Raw genomic sequence first — 16,093 nt, 5'->3', positions numbered from 1 at the left:
CTTTTTTAGAAAAAGGTTCTTAAAGAGGTTTGGGATTTCTTCGCTAGGTGAAATGTTTTTTCTTGCAACCAAAGGGCTTCTACCTCGAACCAAAAAAGGGTTATCATACAAGCTCTGCCGAATAACCCTTTCTTTTCTAAGAGTGTGCCGCCTTCCCGGTCTGTCCGTTTGTCTGCTCACTCAACCTGTCTATCTGCCTTCCCAGCCTGTCTGCACTCCCAGTCATGGCCAGTCTGTTCTTCTCACCCCGTCTGGCCCTATATCACCAGCACCACTCTCTCACTGGGCCTCTTCCAGACCCCGACAGGCAACACAAATGGCGTCTGTGGCGCTCCCTGCCAGACACATGATTAGGGGCGGTTAACATTCGCCATCAGAGGTGCGATATTATAGCGTACCAAGACCAGGGAGACGCTCCCTTTCTGCCAACTAACCCCACCTGGCTGCCAGTTAACCAATACATCACACCAATGATCACATACGTCCACACAATAGACCAACGGTAGCTTTTTTATAGTTGTCTTTTTGCTCTGATTGTTGACGGTTCACAATATTTCCTGCTTGTATTGTTCTGGCGCTTAAAGGATCCGAGCTACCATGGAAGCAGAAGAAGCCGTTTGAACGCCACGAAGAGCGGGGGGTCGTAAAACCCGCAAAAGGCGCGGTCAATATTCAGATGGATGAACTGGTCTAATCTGGTGTGGCCGTGTAGTCAGAGAGGGAGAGAGAGTAGAGGGAGATGAGAGAGGTAGATGGAGAGAGAGAGAGACAGAGAGACAGAGAGAGACAGAGACAGAGACAGAGACAGACAGAGACATAAGAGAGAGAGAGAGAGAGAGAGAGAGCGAGAGAGAGAGAGCGAGAGAGAGAGAGAGAGACGGAGACAGATGCAGAGAGAGAGAGAGAGAGAGAGACGGAGACAGATGCAGAGACAGAGACGGATGCAGAGAGAGGAGAGAGTGGGAGGGAAAAAAAGAAGAAAAACACGAATAGAACATTGTCAACTGTGAGTCAGCTGACTGTTCAAAAGTCATAACTGTTACCGGCCTCTGACGTCCTGAGCTGCTCCGTCGACTCCCAACCAATTACACTGCCTGTTCTAAGGAGAGTGTTGAGTCATCGTGGCTCTCTCTCCCCTGATGTGTGGAGAGACGTGAACGACTTGCGTCGTGACTGGTGAAGGCTGCTGGGAAGGCTGCTGTTGCCGTCTGGCATAAAAGCCATTATGAATGAGTCATATGTGTGTTTATTCATTTGAGAGCTTTGTGATGGTCCCTATTATGAATGACTGAATATCAAAGCCGATGTTTCTTGAATAACCGGAATATTGAAGGGTCAATAGAGATATTCGTCACTCACAGTGGCACATTTGAATCTTTATTCCCATAAGAATGTTCCCCAACCTGGAAATTATTAATTTCACAATTGAAAGTAAGGATTACTCTGTGGGTGAAGGACTAAAATGATAGATTTGAATAAAAGTCACTGATCTGAATGACAAAGAACTCCACAGCTACTTGTTTGATCTTCCAAATCGTGATAGTTTATAATAGTTTAACAGGTGTCATTAATTCCACCTTAATTAGCATATAAACACCATGCTATATTATCCAGTTCAGTTAGTCAACGCCGAAGCCAAGACTTTGTTCTCCTGCTTCAACTCTCAAACCTTTCTTCATCCCTTCTCCTATCTTCTGTCACATCCACCTGAGACTCCTCCTGGTTTACCTGCCTGTACAGTCCCTTTCAGTTCTAAATCCTTTTTTATTATTCTTATCATTTTCCACCATTACATATTTGGACAATAAATTCCTCATTCCTGGTCCCTTCCTCTTGTGTAAACCCTCATGTCTTCTCTCCATACACTTCCCGAGAGTTTCTTGGTCGTAATTTAAGCTCTTCGTCATTTGATCTTTGTCAGGTTTCTTCTCTCGGACACACATAAAGTCAGTTTATTTCCTACGTGTAGGCTAAATGTCATCTTACTCAGATGTCGCCCTGTTGTATAAACCATCCTGTCACTACATACTGCCCCTTTTGTACACTGCCTAGCTCTCCCTGCTCTCTTGCCCACATCCCTTCAAACAGATTCATACATGCAGCAACGATTCCCTTCAAAACCCCTGACCCAAATGCCCTCCTCTTCTTTGTACCTACCCTGCACCCTCCCCTGACCCTGTTCTGAGGGCCATCATTTTCATTTCTGACCAACCATGTCCCCTATCCTTCCCATTGCTTAGCATAAATCATCTTTCTCTCTCTCCCATACCTAATGTATGTCATTGGATCCGTTAATGTAGACCTAATGTAAATGTAATGTCTGTCTGTTTCTCAAAAGCCGTTCCAGAGCCCCAGCCGTTCCAGAGCTATCACACCTGATTCAACCTGTTAATAAACACAATAATAAAACCTCTTTCATTTTAACAATATAATATGGCTATTAAACCAGAATAGAAAACCTGTACGGTTCTACAAAGAGCCTTTGAGATGATTGAGAAAGGTTCTTTATAAAACCATTTTCCATAAAGGTTCTATAAAGAACCATAAAAATAGAGTTTTACATAGCCCCAAAAAGGGTTCTAACCATAGCGAAATCTTTTTTCGGTGCTATATTGAACCTTTTTTGAATGGTTCTTTCTAGAACCTTAGGAAATGGTTCTTTATAGCGCCATACAGGTTCCAATTAGAACTTTATGAGCATTGTTCTTTATAGAACCGTCAAAAAAAGGTTGGTTACAAGCCAAAGAACCCTTATTTGGCACTATATAGAACCATTTGTTTTTAGTGGGTATGTCTACTTTTGTTCATTCATTTTGCTCAATACATTTAGTTGAAATCCCATTTGACATATGTAGGCTATGAAGTACATGTCAGGGGTTCAATTAGTTGTTTTATAAAAGCTTGACGTATATAATAGAGGATTTACTTGAAAGGAGGGCATATCACACTACAAGTCTTCTCAAATTCTTTATACAATCTGGCTGTTCATCCCAACAACCATGGCAACTATAGCCTAAATGAAATAGATCCCTCAGTCCATTGTAACCTATTTGGTATACCTTGTGCTGTCAGGAACATAATTCTCTGTCAAGACAAATTAATGACTTTGAAAGCCTTTTATGCAAACTGTAATTTAAAGTTAAGCGAAAATTGTGTAGGCTTTTTGCAGTCTCATGTGTGGTCTTCAATCTATGTAAGAATGCAAATCTCCACTAAAACATTGAACCTGAGTTTCACATAGGGTTATTATAGTAAGATGAATCATGCGTTATCTCTGTGGGTTAGAGGTTCATCATGTGATGACTTCATAATGTCCCTAATAAACATCGAATTACTGTAGTTTTGGATTGACTGGTTGCATTTATGACATGCTGCGGGATTAGTCTATGATATAATTCTTCCTCAGATTTGTCATTTAGTTCCCTTTGCTGGAATTTTTTTTACAAGTGACACTGAGCTTTTAGTTACTGAAAGGGTCAGTTCATATGTCGGGGTTATTCTCCGAACTGAATGAGCATCGTATGGAGTTCGCATGGACATGATAGCATATTAATAGGACTGCACGTGCATCACGTTCCCTTGAACCTTTGAAACATGTGCCATGCGCAATTTGAAAGACGGTGAAGTGGAAATTGTGTGGTGGTGTCCATTTTTATAATTCCAACCACATCCATTGTTAAATCATTAACTGATATGGCTCATAAATTGTAATATTATGCAAAGCCTAAACAAGATAGGTGATACGACAGTCACAGCCTTTTGGTGACATACAAATATAATTAATTCCATGCGCATATCAAGGATCAGGTGTTATTGGAGAATACCGTATCTACTATGGCAAAACTTCGTTTCAACCACGCAAATGGTTTTCATCAAAATAAGTGTATTTGAGTATTGTGACCCTTGCAGTCAACGGTATGGCTCATTATTTCGAAGAAGATTGCGAATGTTATAGAATTACTGTTTTATTGTGACCGCTCAAAGCTTGCTCCTCGAGCCACAATGAGAATGCTTTGTGGTCTTTCCTTTGAACCTACTGAAAAATAATGAATGTTTTTTGATAGCCAGCGTGAGTATGGGAGTGATTTTGTGCGCAAATACTCCGGTGAATCTGGTCGTTCAACTCGTTCATTTGATATTTCTCTGGCGTTTTGAGCTCATTGCCTTATAAGGAAAGGAAGTCGTGCCTGTCTGCAATAGGCTGAACATTGCCGCCTGCATGAACTGTTCTCCTTTAACCCTTGCGCTGCTGAATTTTATTTACGTTTAAAATGATACTCGACGCTTGCGCCTTTATACCGAAAACATATAACGAAATAAATAACAATATAGACAAATACCAATAATTTTACAATGTGTAGGCTTATACAATATAACAGATAATTTGATAAGCCAAATATACGTTCGTGTGTGTGTGTGCGCGCGTGTGTGTGTGTACAACCGTGCGTGTGCGACGACTATAGCGCACTTGTCAACATGTCCAACCTGTTTTCGTGTTTCAAAGAGACAGCGGGCATAAGAGACACACGAACCACCACCAGCGGCAGTAACTGTGCTGTTGTAAGGTGCAAAAAAAACAAACGCACATTGGCTTTTCTATGTGCCAGAGGTAGGCCCATGCGTCTCTCGCCCAAGTGATAACGCAGCGGCTGGTACCCGTCAGAGTCGGATGGCAGAAATAAACACGGTGGAAGAAATGCCAACGGGGTTTAAGACCAACTGATGTGACCTACATATCTCTGACACAACCACGGGCCTTTGATGTGCAGAGAAAATTCACTCGATGCCCCGTACCGCGACACTGGCGCTCGGTAATGGTTTTACATATGACCTTGTATTAATGGAAAGGGTAGATATTTATGGAAAATGCCTACCAGCACGACGCATCCTTGCTCGTCCATTGGGTATGTTAGCCAAGTCACCAAGGCGAATAGGAAAGCTCACGTTTATGGATTTTCTTTCAAAGATCCCAGTGTGAAGTCTTTGGAAAACAATCATAAATAACATGGGAAACCCATATATTACAGTTATCAGAATCATATGAGGGTGATGATGGTTATTATTATTAGAATGTATAAATTAGATTGGGGAGTGATTAATACGATCTTCTATACCTGATTTAGCTGATACATACTGTTTCAGTGTGCATAATGTTTGTTTTCTACCGGGGTTAAATGCTCAAGGTACCGTTTATTGATCGGTATCATTCAGTGGTGGGCTACATAGGGTCTACCAGATCCATAATGAACTGTTACATATATTTATTTTTGGAGTGGGACACCAAAGTTGTATTTCACTAGGCCTATTGATGATGAGTCACTCACACAATGACATTCACTTAATTTATCCAATAGGTCTCAGCCTTTAATTAAGGAAACCAGGGCTGTGTCCTTTAGAAATATCTGGCATACACTTGTAACAATTGTGAAAACGTGAATGAATACATTAACAAATAGGCTACATTCATTAAAATCGGTCGAAGGAAATGGGCATGGAGCATAGTCAATGGCAGCCTTGATTCCTTTTTTCATGATTTGCATGACATGGCGTAAAAGGCAATAATTGCGTAAAAGGCTAATGTTCCGTCACAATTCCCAATTTGACATATCATAACACATTATTATACTTTTCATAGCACCCTCTTGCAGTTCCATTTCACCCTACACATCCATGGGCTAAAAGCATGAAACTGCCCCAGCCCCCAAAAGCGCCTCCTCCCCCTGACGTCACATCAATGGCTCTTTGCATGAACTGTTTTCTGCAACCCCTTCTCGTGTGCAAAGCAAAGCAAAACGTATCGCACTGCCGCTGCCAACGAATTCCGACTAGAGTGAGAGGGAAAGAGAGGGAAGATCGGAGCGAAGGGAAATCTCTCGTATCAATTTGAACGACGGAAAAACAGCACAAAAGCGGGCAGGGGTGACATTTTCTACAGCCATTGGAAGAGAAACCTTCCCCTTGCATCGAAAATGGAGCTACCCGCCGCGGGAGAGCACGTCTTTGCGGTGGAGAGCATCGAGAAGAAGCGGAATCGAAAGGTTTGAAATCACTTCAAATATATGATTGCTCAATGTCCACAAACAGGGTTATTTGGTATCGCTATGCAATATATTGCGTAATTGATGGAAGTAAATTATGTTGTTGTTGTGTTTTTGCAGATAGACAATGTCAAAGACCCGCTTATAATCAAATGAACCAATATGTTCTCTCATCTCCGTATAGGGGAGGATGGAATACCTAGTCAAGTGGCGAGGATGGTCTCCAAAGTAAGTTAGCTTTGAAAATACTATAGCCTACTTTAGTACTGCCTAGTAATGCAAATTAATATTTCAAGTTTTCAAGTGTGTGTGTGTGTGTGTGTGTGTGTGTGTGCGTGCGTCTTTGCGCGCGTTGAAGTGAATGTTTGATTCGATCGATGGCGCTTAGGATGCCATCACTAATTTATGTGTTGAGCGAAAATCAAGGCAACGTGGGGTAACTATCCCCCTCCTCAAGAACATTTTCTAGTAATTAACTCTTAAAAGCTCAAATCTAGGTATCTTATTTAAATTAAATATATATAATAATGAAGCAAAATGGCATTGCACATCTCACTATTAATATCCTCACTATGATGAGGTTTTGATGTAAGGTTCCTCTTTTTATTTGCACACCAAATCATGCCCAAACCATCCTACAATATAAAGAAAATGACTGTAACTCAATGAAGTTATTTGTAGATGATTTGGACTTGCAATATGATTGTATATATACAATATGATTGTATAATTGTATATCTATAAAAAGCTTATAGATCTAACGTAATTTGAATATATATATATGGGGGGGCAGTTACCCCGGGTGCTTGTTACCCCACATTACCCTAATCACCCTCATGATTCCCATAGAGTAACCGTTTTGCTTGTGTTGACTTTGTGAAGTATACTTCCTAGCAATTATTAACACTTTATAATGACCTATTTCCAGAGTATAGGCTATACTTTGCTCTTACTTTATTACACATTTATCAATAATATGCATAATGTTTATGTTTTGATATAGGCCTATTTGGTCAAGACTGACTGCTAACTGTTTACAGCTAACCTGATTACAGAAGTTGCCTAGCTACTTTACAACGGATTCTGTCAGCAACCAAGCAGATGACGGACAAATTTGATATGTGGTTGTAGTTTGGTTGATAGAAGGCGACCTCTGTTGATATTAATGTCTCTCTCTCTCGCTCTGTCTGTCTCGCCCTCTCTCTGTCCTACTTTCTGTCTTAATAGATATAACACGTGGGAACCAGAAGAAAACATTCTCGACCCGCGGCTGCTTGACGCTTTCCAGAACAGGTGAGTTTGACAGACTCGATTTGACAAGCTGACCTTGTGTAGTCAATGGGGGTGGGGGGGCGCTGCTCTGTGCGTGTGTCTGTGCCTGTGTCTGTGCATGTGCGCGCATAGCGCACCACTTCTATCCTGTGGTGTGCGTAAAATGTGCCCTAATTGAATTACATTTTCCGATGGCAAAACTTTTCAAACCCCTAAAAAGACATGATGCAATCACAAGTTTTTTAAAATATTTTTTATTTTTTATAAATCTCAGTAGGCCTAGAATAGCAGTAGGCCTACACAGTGACCACACAAATCAGATTGAAAACATTTTGGAAAGATTGCGTATGACTTACAATTTCATGGTCGACCATATTGGACAATGAATTGTCCCTATGTGATATTCTTAGGCCTGTAATAATAGATTGATTGATTTTAGTTTGCCCATACCACAATAGGCTATCATCTTTCACAGGCTTCATGCTTATGCGGACACCAGGGCCAAATATTCCTTGACTGCATGCTTTGTCTTGTCCCCCATCCCTGCTTCATCTCACCATGTATTGAATGAGGAAGGCACTGGGAACAACATTAGACAAAAGGCGCCCTAGGCTTCTAATAATAGGCGATATTCCTGAAACAACCGTAGAAGCATCCGCTTGAAAACGCCGTTGTGCCTTTTCAAGATGACTTGTTTGCTGGACAGGCATTACTGTTAACCGGTAATTGCTAAACCTCCCGTGGGGGTTTCCTGGACGTGAACACACAACTACAACTGCACTATGGCACAAAAACCATGCAGTGACTCGGCCTGTCGTCGGGGTTTGCTGTCAATCTCTCCCGCCGTGTGCGCACACCAGCTTTTAAAAGAGATGGGTCACTCAGTAGGGAAAATGTCGACAGAGGGCGGTGTCTGTTTTCGCCATTATTTCTGTCTCTGAACGGGGGGAGTTTTTATTGTAGCTAATTACGTGACTCTCCAGGGGGCCTCACCGGGCAGAGTACCAGGCTATGAAAATATACTGAGTCGCCACAGTAATTAGATGTGCTCAAGGAGGAAGGGGGGGTTGACATCAGTACTCATTGGGTATTGAATTACTGCTATTGAGAAAGCATGGAAAACAGTAGGCTATAGGGAAAGTATCCTACCCACCAGTTACATGGTCTATAGATGTGTAGTTCATTCAGGCCCTGAATCTATTCCATCCTTATATGGATTGAATGTTGAACTGGAAAACTATTAATTCCATGTGGAAATAATTTTTGGAGTAATGCCGATTTAGTCAGGCCTAAACCATACATTCTTTTTGGAGTAATGCCGATTTAGTCAGGCCTAAACCATACATTCTTTTTGGAGTAATGCCGATTTAGTCAGGCCTAAACCATACATTATTTTTGGAGTAATGCCGATTTAGTCAGGCCTAAGCCATACATTATTTTTGGAGTAATGCCGATTTAGTCAGGCCTAAGCCATACATTATCTTTGGAGTAATGCCGATTTAGTCAGGCCTAAACCATACATTATTTTTGGAGTAATGCCTATTTAGTCAGGCCTAAACCATACATTATTTGACATGAGAAGGACTTTGATATGCAGCAACACTTGGTAAAAAAGTAATAAGGATATATGGCTGTAGACGCTACACTACATTAAGTATGATATTTGTAATTCATGTCTCGTGGGTTCAGTTAGAGGATCTAGTGGTAAACATGGGGATATGACAGGGGTATTCCACTGATGTTTCATGTTACCAATTAGGATTCAATGGTGCATGGGATTTTCCCATAAATTACTGCATTGCATTACTGTATTTCATTATTGTTAGTACATCATCCTTGCATAAGCAATGAAAGTACTTTATTGTGTGTAGTCCCCTTTTGTAGTTAAAATACTGTATTCTGACCTAAATACAGTTTCAATTACAGGGGGGGGGGCAAATCCCACAAATCAGGCCCCTTCCAATAAGATTTGAAATACCCCCCCCGCTGCCTAACTCTGTTGCATGATGTTGTTAACTACTAAATAATGTATTATTGTGGATGGTTTGAGTGACACGGTGGTGTTTTCTGTCTTACACAGGGAGAGATACGAGCAGCTTATGGGATATCGCAAAAGAGGGCCAAAGCCAAAGCACCTGATCGGCCAGGTGAGTCACATATTTTGGAGAGTTGACAATTAACTCCTTGATTACTGTACATTTGATCAAATAAATGTTACTATTAATGTTACTATAAGAGATTGAGTACATTTTTGCCATCCAACACTAAGACCAACACATTCTTTAATTGAGACGGGCTTTCTAAGAATTCTAAGTCCTTTATAAGACTACAGAATAGGTGTTAAAATCTGAATGACTGTCATATAGATTAGGGGCACATGCTGTTGATAGGTTAGGGATAGACTGGGTAGATTAGGTCTCCAAAATGTCTTTAATCTTAAAGCAGTGACTGAAAAGTACATCTAGACATCAATCACAAATCGAAAGAGCAAAAGGAACCCCCTCTAGGTAGTGTTTGTTCCTCTCAGGGTGGTGTTGGTGGTAACACATAGGAGGAAGTCAGTGATGGGGCACAAAGCAGTCTATGGCATTCCTCAGAGCTGAGGTCAGAGCGGCTAGAGGAGCCACATTTTTCTAACCTTCATTACAGAGAGAAAGTCAGTCAGATAATCATGTCAACAAGTTGATCTATCAGTTAACTAACAGCTGTGTTTTTCTCAGGTCCCGTCCTTTGCCCGGAGATCTAGCGTCCTCTCAGGCCTTCAGGAGACCAGCGTGGACGAGGAAAACCGGCAGAAAGTGGACCCCATCCAGACCCAGCAGTACCAGCTGAACAGCAAGAAGCACCACCAGTACCAGCCCCTGCTGGCCAAGGAGAGGGAGGCCGAGCAGCAGGCCAACGGAAAGAAGAAGCTCTACTACCAGCTCAACAGCAAGAAACATCACCACTACCAGCCTGACCCCAAGATGTATGACAGCACCCAGTGCATGAAGCCCAGGGAGGCCACCAAAGCTCCAGAACTGCCCACCAACCACAGCTGGAACCTGCCTCCCGCGCTACAGCAGAAGTGGGTCCGGGACAAGGACTCTGGCTGCCTGAGCAAAGTCAAGGATATCACCATGGAGCTAAAGAAGCTTCCGGCTCACCTCAACGACCACAGTGGCGAATCGGAGCAGAGCAAGGCCACGGCCAAAGAGGACGCACCGCTGTTGAAGGCCAACGATGTCAGCGACAGCAAGCTGAAGATTGTCAAGAACAAAAACAAGAATGGACGCATCGTCATTGTCATGAGCAAGTACATGGAGAACGGCATGCAGGCGGCGAGGATTAAAAACGGAGATGTGGAAACCCTTGACAAGCCGCAGCCGGACAATGATGATGATGATGCTGCAGAAAATCAACTTGAAAAGATGAGGCTCGTCCAGAAACTGGGTCTCACCAACGGATTCGCGAAAGACTGCAACAAAGACGTTAAGTTACACGCCCTCAACTCAGGATCTAACGGATCTAACGTATTTAAGTGTCCTGCTGAGAAGGTCGACTCACCCAAAATGGAGCTTAGTGCGACAGAGCAGCCCCTGAGGCTGACCACCAAACCTAACCTTGCCCCTTGGCCCTTTGAGATGGGGGTTCATAGAAGGACTCAGCCAGTAAACGGCTCTTCTCCAGCCTTCAAACGTCACCTTTCAGAGGCAGACAAGGGCGAGGACCGGGGTGGCTGTAAACGGTTTCTAAACTCCCGGAGTATCAGTGCACCCTGCACTGTGTCCTCACCACCTCAGAGCAACTCCATGGACCAAAATGGCCACCATAGCCACAATGGCCACCAGGACTATGACTTCCTGGAGTCTAACCAGGACGAGCCCATGGACCTCAGCTGTGTGAGGTCCAAACGGGAGGCTCCAGTTCCCACAGAGACACAGGTGGCTCCTTCTGCCGAGGAGGAGAAGACTGCCGAACAGACAAAACCCCCATTGGCTATCACAACAGAACAGACAAAACCACCATTGGCTATCACAACAGAACATACTGTGGAGGAGGAGCCTTTTCCTTCATTCAAGCCTTTCCTTGGGAATATAGTCATCACGGATATTACAACAAACTGTCTCACAGTGACATTTAAGGAATACGTTACAGTGTAACGAAGCTGAAAAAGACGATCTGAGGACGAGGGATTAATAGCAAATGTGTGAATATGTACAAATGTGTGTTGGAACATATTGGTATTTTCAGATGTTTGAATGTAAATAAGAGCCCTTACAGTTTGCATTTAGTGGGGTTGAGATTCATTTTGTTTCGGGTTCCTAACCCTTCTATAATTTGTATGTACGTAGCTTTGGCTATCATTCTCTAAATGAGCCCCAGAGTTGTTGTCATACTTGATGATGTAAGCTTCTAATTGAGTTACAAACTACTTTAGTATATGCTATTTGACACATGGTATCAGGGCTCAGTGAAAAAGCACTTACTCTTGTAAATAATTATTTACTTTTTATAAAGGCTATATCCGTTTTGCTTTACAGTCTTTGTTTAAGGTCTACATATTGAGAAAGAAAAAGTCTATATATTGATTTTCGCTAAATGACACTCTCTTTCAGTTTATTTGCCTGTGTGTGGTGTTTGTGCACACAAGTGAATACGTTTGTGTGTCTGTGAGTACATGTGTAGTGAGGTTGCAAAATGATGGGCCGTGTGTGCGCATGTGCAGTACCATTCAAAATTTGGACACAACTACTCATTCAAGGGTTTTTCTTTATTTTAACTATTTTCTACATTGTAGAGTAATAGTGAAGACATCAACACTATGAAATAGCACATATGGAATCATGTAGTAACCAAAAAGTGTTTTAGATTTTAGATTATTCAAAGTAGCCACCCTTTGCCTTGATGACAGCTTTGCACACTCATGACATTCTTTCAACCAGCTTCATGAGGAATGATTTTCCAACATTCTTGAAGGAGTTCCCACATATGCTGAGCTTTTCTTTGACTCTGGGGTTCAACTCATCCCAACCCATCTCAATTGGGTTGAGGTCTGGTGATTGTGGAGGCCAGATCATCTGATGCAGCCTGGAGGTGTGTTTTTGGGTCATTGTCCTGTTCAAAAGCAAATGATAGTTCCACTAAGCGCAAACCAGATGGGATGGCATATCGCTGCAAAATGCTGTGGTAGCCATACTGGTTAAGTGTGCCTTGAATTCTAAATAATTCTCTGACAGTGTCACCGGCAAAGCACCATCACACCTCCTCCTCCATGCTTCACAGTGGGAACCACACATGCGGAGATCATCCGTTCACCTACTCTGCGTCTCATGAGAGCTAGTTTCATCATAGTGCTTGATGGTTTTTTCGACTGCACTTAAAGAAACTTTCAAAGTTTCTGCATTGACTGAGCTCCTTGTCTTAAAGTAACGATGGACTATCATTTCGCTTTGCTTTGAGATATTCTTGCCATAATATGGACTTGGTCTTTTACCAAATAGGGCTATCTTCTGTAAACCAACCCTACCTTGTCACAATACAATTGATTGTCTCAAACGCATTAAGAAGGAAAGAAGTTCCACAAATTAACTTTTAACAAGGCACACCTGTTAATTGAAATGCATTCCAGGTGGCTACCTCATGAAGCTTGTTGAGAGACTGCCAAGAGTGTGCAAAGCTGTCATCAAGGCAAATGGTGGCTACTCTGAAGAATCTCAAATATAAAATATATATTTGTTTAACACTTTTTTGATTACTACATGATTCCATGTGTGTTATTTCATCGTTTTGATGACTTCACTATTATTCTACAATGTCGAAAATAGCTCAAATAAAGAAAAACCCTGGAATAAGTAGGTGTGTCCAAGCTTTTGACTGGTACTGTATGTGTGTGTGTTTTGCAAGATGGACATATTCAAACAAGGAAGATAGAAGTCCATTGCTTGGACAGATCGTGCCATGTGAGACGACAGGGAGAGCCAAACAAACAGGGCCTCCCGGGTCAAACTGCACAAGTCAATGAAGGACCTTAGAGTTAACATGTACTTTGCACTGTTGTAGGCTGGCTGAGGGGGGTGAATGGCTGCTGCGAAGGGGATGGCCTTAGCCTCTTATCTGAGGTTAACGTTTAGGAAGATAGATGTTACTGGTTTCAATCATTGTAAATATGTGAAATACCCACTAATATCATTCATTCCCTGTAGTGCTGTAACAATGTGGGATTTTAGATATCAAACAAGTCCCATTGGCCTAGTTCTTTCTTCAAGATCCATAACATGGATATGATTAATTTAAAAAATAATTCTATGTTTATAATTGATCCTATTTATTGTAACTATTCAACATGAATGAGAAACATGAAGGGAAGTTGGAAATGATCTATATAGTATTAACTTTAGAAGGCCTTGTAGGCCAACTAACAATCACTTTAAAAGGTCTTGCACATCAACTAACAATCACATTGCAATGTTGTATTGATGAATTCACCTACATGTCATATTCAGAATGTAAACTATGGGTGATTAAATCAACATTTACAGTTAACCCAGGTGGTCTTTAATGTTCAATGCATTTAAGGAAATGTCCGGCTATTCTTTTATTCACGCCGTTTTCTTCACTCTCCGGTATGACTAGACGTACAGAAGTAATTATGAGCGATGTTCTCATAGCCTACACTCTTAACGCTCATGAGTTTGATAGGCCATTGGCCTTTTGTGGGCGTGTACCACTGTTAATGTTTCAATTGCATTCAGTGTTTTCATTTCAAGGGCATGGTATATGGTACCCTAGGCTTGTCTGTAGTCTATTCTGGTACCATCAAAAAACATGAGTTCATGGGACCTTCTCAATGTTCTGTTTGAAACCCCTTTGAGCACATGGTTCTTCAAATATGCATTGTAACTGCTTTAAGAGGGACTTTGTTGTTTATGTGAGCAGACTACACTGAAAAGGCTTCTTCTGATGTGTTTTGCAAGAATAAAATTGTAAGAAAGTTATGGGCCGAATCTCTTCTTTTTGGGCTACGTGACTATGCATGATCAGATGTTAGGGTGATACAGATCTACATTGTTTCGAGGGTGTCTTCGGGTGAGCAAAAGACGATGAACTGCGGTCTTGCAACACAATCTTGTAGAAACCGCATGACTTGCTTCTTGCACTGGAGGTTAAAATAGATGCAGTACTAACCTCGCTTCCTGGCCTGCTGCAGGGCTGGCCCTAGCCTTTTGGTAACCCTAAGCAAAATTTTGTTGGCCCCCCCCCACCTTGCGGGCAAAACATTTCAGTGGCCTAATGCCATGTCTTATTCCAATGTAATATGATGAGTGAGAGTGACTAACCAGTGGTTTAAAGTACTTAAATAAAAATACTTGAAAATACTACTTTAGTAGTTTTTTGGGGTATCTGTACTTTACTTGACTATTTATATTTTTGACAACTTGTACTTTTACTTCATACATTCATATAGAAAATGATACTTTTTAATTCATACATTTTCCAGGAAACCCAAAAGTACTTGTTACATTTTGAATGCATAGCAGGACAGGAAAATCGTCAAATTCATACACTTATCAAGGGAACATCCCTGCTACTGCCTCTGATCTGACGGACTCACTAAACACATGCTTTGTTTGGAGCGTGGCCCTGGCTATCCGTAAATTAAAATAAACAAGAAAATGATGCATTCTGATTTGCTTAATATAATTAATATGAAATGATTCATACCTTTACTTTTGACACTTAAGTATATTTTAGCAATTACGTGTACTTTTGATACTTAAGTATGTTTTAAACTAAATACTTTTAAACTTTTACTCAAGTAATATTTTACTGAGTGACTTTTGCTTTTACTTCAATCATTTTCTATTAAGGTATCTTTACTTTTACTCAAGTATGACAATTGGGTACTTTTTCCACCACTGTCAATAACTATATTAATGGGGCCTCCTGGAGGTCAGGTCCCCTGGGCACGTGCCCTGCGTGCCTGGTCAGTAATTCAACCATGGTTACTACAAGTTTAGATATGGCTAGACTAATTCACCAAACAAACGAAACATTGGGAAGGTATGGGGGGTGTTGCTTATGCCTAGGGCCGCCCCTGCCTGCTGAATTTAGATTATTTCTTGATGCACAAAGGTTAGCAGCAGGCTAGAGAACTCTGTAGACATATCTGTTGGTCACACTCATTATACAATAGTGCTTTAAGTTGTGTCAAAGGTGTTGGGGCAAATGCATATAGGCCTAAGGACAATCACAATCACAGTAAACTGACTTCATGCTCTTTTACAATAAGCTCTCCTAGTTTCAGATGACATCTCCTCCATGGTCAGTTTAAAATATATACACTGCCGCTCAAAAGTTTGGGGTCAATTAGAAATATCCTTGTCTTTGAAAGAAAAACACGTTTTTGGTCCATTAAAATGACATCAAATTGATCAGAAATACAGTGTAATTAAGGATTGGTCCCTTTTTTCCATTTTCACCTAAAATTTTCACCTAAAATGACATACCCAAACTGCCTGTAGCTCAGGCCCTGAAGCAAGGATATGCATATTCTTGGTACCATTTGAAAGGTAACACTTTGAGGTTTATGGAAATGTGAAAGAAATGTAGGCGAATATAACACATTAGATCTGGTTAAAGATAATACAAAGAAAAAAACAACTGTATTTTTTGTACCATCATCTTTGAAATGCAAGAGAAAGGCCATAATGTATTATTCCAGCCCAGCTGCAATTTAGATTTTGGCCACTAGATGGCACCAGTGTATGTGCAAAGTTTTAGACTGATCCAATGAACCATTG

At 41.3% G+C, this 16,093-nt stretch overlaps 1 protein-coding gene across 1 annotated transcript; it reads left to right on the top strand.

Annotated features, from left to right (window-relative positions):
- The first annotated feature begins 5,730 nt into the window (after positions 1-5,730).
- Positions 5,731-14,287, top strand: LOC115142615 (E3 SUMO-protein ligase CBX4-like). Its single transcript, XM_029682210.2, has 5 exons — positions 5,731-6,038; positions 6,223-6,266; positions 7,266-7,331; positions 9,391-9,457; positions 10,031-14,287. Exons 1-5 carry the CDS (start codon positions 5,970-5,972, stop codon positions 11,450-11,452), a joined length of 1,668 nt encoding a protein of 555 aa, XP_029538070.1. The 5' UTR covers positions 5,731-5,969; the 3' UTR covers positions 11,453-14,287.
- The last annotated feature ends 1,806 nt before the right edge of the window (positions 14,288-16,093 follow it).

This window comes from Oncorhynchus nerka, linkage group LG15 (genome assembly GCF_034236695.1).
Source record: "Oncorhynchus nerka isolate Pitt River linkage group LG15, Oner_Uvic_2.0, whole genome shotgun sequence".
NCBI lineage: Eukaryota > Metazoa > Chordata > Actinopteri > Salmoniformes > Salmonidae > Oncorhynchus > Oncorhynchus nerka.
This window is presented reverse-complemented; position numbering and strand designations above follow the sequence as displayed.

Bases quoted from the DNA above. Each gene is read 5' to 3' on its own strand.
- LOC115142615 (XM_029682210.2), top strand. From the start codon at position 5,970: ATGGAGCTACCCGCCGCGGGAGAGCACGTCTTTGCGGTGGAGAGCATC. The intron at 6,267-7,265 runs GTAAGTTAGCTT...CTGTCTTAATAG, and splicing joins TGGCGAGGATGGTCTCCAAA to ATATAACACGTGGGAACCAG. The intron at 7,332-9,390 runs GTGAGTTTGACA...TGTCTTACACAG, and splicing joins CTTGACGCTTTCCAGAACAG to GGAGAGATACGAGCAGCTTA.